The 5373-nt window shown below is 41.5% G+C and overlaps 1 protein-coding gene across 1 annotated transcript; it reads right to left on the reverse strand.

The window, feature by feature from the left end:
- Positions 1-2493: 2493 nt before the first annotated feature.
- Positions 2494-3828, reverse strand: LOC117276647 (uncharacterized). The gene is made up of 2 exons (XM_033655968.2): positions 3333-3828; positions 2494-2549 (listed from the first exon to the last, which is right to left on the reverse strand). The coding sequence occupies exons 1-2, from the start codon at positions 3826-3828 to the stop codon at positions 2494-2496; spliced, it is 552 nt and encodes a 183-aa protein (XP_033511859.2).
- Positions 3829-5373: the final 1545 nt, after the last annotated feature.

Consider the following 5373-nt stretch of genomic DNA (forward strand, 5'->3'; position numbering starts at 1 on the left):
TCCCAGAATCATCATTACATCCTTCTTGCTTTTTGGTGGCGGTAGGTCCTGAATAGCTTTGATCTTTGACGGGTCCAACTCAATGCCACGGTGACTGACGATGAAACCTAGCAATTTCCCGGCAGAGACAACGAAAGCACATTTTGCCGGATTCAACTTTAGGTTGTACTTCTGTAGTCAGTCGAAAAACTTTGTCAGGTGTGCTATGTGATCCGAACTCCTCTTAAACTTGATGATGATGTCATACACGTACACCTCTATTTCCTGATGTATCATATCGTGGATAAGAGTAGTCATGGCCCTCATGTAGGTTTCCCTAGCGTTCTTTAAACCAAAAAGCATCATTTTATAGCAGTATATCCCATATTGTATGATGAAGGATATCTTTTCGGCATCCTCTTCGCCCATCCAAATCCGGTGATATCCTATGAAACAATCCAGAAAGGATTGGAGTTCATGCTTGGTCCAGTTATCGATCAGTATATGTATGTTGGATAACTAGAAATCATCCTTAGGACTTGCTCTATTTAGATATTGATAGTCAAAGCACACCTTGACTTTCTCGTCCTTCTTTGGTACCGGGACAATGTTGGCTAGCCAAGTTGGGTACTCGACCACCTAAAGGACCTTGGCTTTGATTTGCTTGGTAACCTCCTCTTTTATCTTCAAACTCATATCTAGCTTGAAGTTTCTGAGCTTCTACTTTACCGGCAGATACATAGGGTTCATAGGTAGCTTGTGGGCCACTATGGATGTGCTCAGTCCCGTCATGTCGTCATAGGACCATGCAAAAATATCCTCATTTTCCCTTAGAAATCTGATGTACTCTTCCTTCTCTGATGGTGACAGATGAATGCTAATGTGAGTTTCTTTGACTATTTCAGAATCACTTAAGTTAACTGCCTCTATTTCTTCCAGATTGGACTTTGATTTGTTCTCAAAATTATCTACTTCTTTGACAATTTTCTCAGGTATTACATCATTTTTCCAATCTTCTGAATCACTTTCCTCATGTTGTGTTGTCTCGTTAAATGTCACAGTCATAGGTTCAATATGATATGTAGTAATTATGCTGAAAAAGAATGTCGAAAGATAATAATAAAATAATCCAAAAGCAATGATGCATTAATTAAAACTTAAAAACATTAAAACAAGTACGACTCGATGTCTCGAGTAATTATTTCAAAACAAAACATTGAAAATGGCTTAAATGCCAAAACAATTTTAAAAGAAATAATGCTAGTTCTGCCAAGGCTACCCAGGTGCTCGGCGAGCCCGGGATGGTACAACAGTCTAGTTCCTGAGAACAGCTCCATCTTCTATGATCTGAATGGTAAAGTCTTCCTCATCTTCCTCCAAGAATGCACTGCAGTCCATATCTTCCTTGTCCAGATATAGATTCTTTATGCCGGCCAAAACCTCATCTTCCTCGGGTCCCCAAATCACATAAGTCTGGCGGAATGTCTGGTGTAGAGTAGAAGTCACGCCATGGTGGTATTCAATCATTATATTCTTGCACGGTGTATTCATATCCAAGAGCAAAGGTTATGCCATGGTATTGTGGTCGTATCGGTTCTGTGATCCCTTGAAGATTAGGACCAAGACCTTTGCCCGGTTCATATCCTAACCAGAGTAGCATGCTCAGTACATTGTTGCTCCACCATCTCCCTTTCTCGACTGCATTTATCCGATTAATGTAGTGGAATGTCTCTCCTCCTAATTTCCTTTTATTCTCAATATTTGGCATAGTCTGGTTGGTGTAGATGGGGTTACCTCCATCTCCGTGGATAATCACCTCCTGATGGTTCCACTCGAACTTCACGGCCTGGTGCAGAGTAGAAGGAACTTCCCCAGTGGCGTGTATCTATGGTAATACGAGTAACAGGTTATAGGTAGCGGATATATCCATCACCTGGAACTCAATATCGAACCAGGTTAGGCCCATCTTCATATCCAGGTTGATCTCTCCAATAGTAGCTCTCTGATACCCATCAAATGCTTTCACGTTCATACTTCCCATTCGCAGACCTATACCTAATCTTTTTAGAGTAGTCAGCGGGCATATGTTTAGACTTGAACCCCCATCAGAACCCTAGCAATGAACTTGTCTTCATATTGCAAAGTGATGTGTAGTGCTTTGTTATGACTCAACCCTTCTGGAGGCAGCTCATCTTCGTGGAAAATAATTTTATGACTCTCCATCACCTGCCCCACCATGTTTTCCATCTCTCCATTAGTGATAACAATAGGTACGTAAGCTTCACTTAACACCTTCATCAATGCATTCTTTTGTGCCTCTAAATTTTGCAACAGTGACAAGATGCATATTTAGGCGGGAGTCTTGTTTAGGTGATCAACAACAGAGTACTCCCTCGCATGTACCTTCATCCAAAGATCATCAGTACCTGTTTCCACAGCAGGTGGCTTCGGTGAGGTCTCTTTACTCGTTCCTCCAAGCATTTTCGGCGTGTAAACCCTGCCAGTTCTGGTCATTCATTTTGCAGCACCCGTCTCTACCATCTTGGTTTTTCCTTTTCTCCTTGCCTGCGCTACATAATCCCATGGAACAGCATTAGACTTTTAGGATGGTGTTGGAGACACCATTATAGTGAAAGGCGTAGCTACCTCAATCTCGAATGATGCCTTGGTCTGTACCACAATCGGCGAGAGGATAACATGAGACGTTTTGGGAGTGTCTCCCTCTTGGATAAGCCTGATGGAACCTTCCTGGTCATATTCTTCATCAGTTTCTATCATAATTCACTCCTTCACCCCTTTGATGAGGAAAAGGGTTATTACAGACATTCAGCGTAGACTCATTCGCTGTATAACCTATATTTCAATCAGTGTCTGGATCTTATCTTTCAATATGCGGCATTCCTTGATAGTATATCCCTTTATGCCTGAGTGGTAGGCACAAGTCTTGTTGGGGTTGATCCTCTAAGAAGGATTTTCAATAGTTGTTGCAGGAATGGGAGTGACATAACCAGTGGCCTTCAGTCTCTCATATAGTTGGGTTATGGGTTCGGCAATAGGGGTGTATTGTCTAGGAGTTCTACGGTCAAAGTTTGGTCGTGGTTTTGGGTAGTTTTGATGGGCGAAAAGAGATGAATGGTAATATGCAGGCTGGGCATTATAGGTATGAAAGGTAGTGGCGGGGTAATAGTATTTTTGAGGTGAGAGTTGATATGTTGGTGGGGGTGTCTAATACGTAAGGGGAGATTTAGGGCCCCCGGCTATCATCACGGCACTCACTTCCTTCTTCTTTGAAATGCCTCCGGACTTTAAGGATTTATTGGTGGCTTGAGGTGCCTCAAAATTAATCACCATACCGCTCTTGATTCCCTCTTCTATTCTTTCTCCTATGTTGATGATGTTGGAGAACTTATGGTTCTCTATAACCATCAATCTTTCATAGTATTGTGGATCCTGAACTCTGACAAAGAATTTGTTAATTTTTTCCTCTTCTAGTGGCGGCCTCACCTTGGGGGCCTCTGATCTCCAGCGAGTAGCATACTCAGTGAAGGTTTTTGTTTGCTTCTTCTTGAGGTTCTGGATATAGAAAATGTATGGCACATTTTCAGTATTGAACCTGAATCTATTCATGAAGTCAGAGGCCATACTTACCCAGTTCTCCCACTTCTTTGGATTCTGACTAATGTACCAGGATAATGCAACCCCGGTGAGACTTTGCATGAACTGCTTCATGCAGATTTGCTCATTCTTTCCCACTTCTACAAGCTTAACACAGTAGGTCCTTAAATGCACACTAGGATCACCGGTGCCATCGAGCATCTCAAACTTAAGAAGTTTGTAACAGGTCTTCATAATTCAAACCTTCAACACTTTTTTCATCTTCAACACTTTGGACTCTTCCTGTCAACTTCTTTAACTATTCAACCATATGGTCTTGAGAGGGTTCGGGGTTGTGATATTGATGCGTTGTGAGAGTATTTTGTGGAGCTATGGGTGGTGGATTTTGGGTTTGTATTTTTTGAGGTGGTGTTTGATTTTGGGTGGCGGTGTTCTGGTGGTTGATGTTGGGGACATTCAGAGTAAGGGAGAGGTTTACGAGGTTTCAGACCTGATCAAGCTCTAGCTCCAAGATTTTTTGCTCCAACCGTAGAACCAACTCATTTTGTCCTGGCGTACTTCTTCCGTTTGAAGTTTCTCTGCTATGGTAGCATTATCTTTTCGAATACCGCTCAAATCATCCATCTTGACTTTGACTTTGACTTTGATTTTTCTTTTGGGGTCGCTAGGAGGAGGAGGGGGTGGAGGACCTCTGGATCTAGTATGGTATGTTGATAATGCCAGAATGCACGAACCAACCTTTGAGAATGGGAATAATCAAATAAAGGTAACCAAGTCAGTAAGAAGAAATGAAAGAGTGCTAGCAATATTTAAGTAGGTGACACATAAGGTCATGCAATAATTCGCTTCCTAATTTGGGGACTTCATTAAGCCCGGGGTAGGCCTAAGCGAGACATAGACTTAGAGAAAATTTATGCCAATGTTGCCTCATTCCATTAATGCAAAAATAAATCAAATCAATTGTTACTAAATAAAAATAACAATATGAAGTCACTAATGGCACGAAGCCTTATTACATCAAAATCTAACAAAATCTAACTAGAAAGCAATAAAGAACATTGTCTTCTAATCTATTTGGCCCCATAAGGACCTTCTCCATTCTTTGCTCTTTTAACTCCATCAATCACACTTCCTAGGTAACGCATGTCGAGCAGAAAGTAAGTCATCACCAACTTTCCTCCTTCATCGTAGCCCATACCTTGACAATCCCAAAGCCTCTTTCTCATCTTCCCCTCCTGCTCTATCAACCTTTGCTCTTGGTGCTCCAACCTCTCTTTCGACTTGTTCGCAATCTCCTTCATTCTTTGGTCCCCTCCATATCAACCTTATGTTGTTCTAGATGCTTGGCTTCAGATTTGAACACTCTTTTACGTAGCCTCTTGTACTTTACATGTGCCTCAGCCACCTCATCTATGATTTTGTCTTTCAGATTGACCCCCGATTTGACGTCCTTGGTTATGTCGTCCTCCAACCATGAGAGGTAGTAATACATATGATCAGCGTGGTACCTATCTAGTTCAATAGTCTCCCCATCTACAATGATCTTTTCGTTCCACATGTGTTGGGCCTCAAATTTAACTGGAATAATATCTCCTATAAAGTCTGCTTTATATTGAACCATATTGGAAACTCAATGTATGACCTTCTTCTTCCTAGCTTGCCTCATTACCCTTATAAGAGTGTAAGGGTAAATGCCTCGTAACCCAATGAATACAAAATGAGTGGTCTTTTTGGACCTGATGATGAATTCTCTACTAGGAAACCACTCAAACATTCAAT

This window comes from Nicotiana tomentosiformis, chromosome 9, assembly GCF_000390325.3.
Source record: "Nicotiana tomentosiformis chromosome 9, ASM39032v3, whole genome shotgun sequence".
Lineage (NCBI taxonomy): Eukaryota > Viridiplantae > Streptophyta > Magnoliopsida > Solanales > Solanaceae > Nicotiana > Nicotiana tomentosiformis.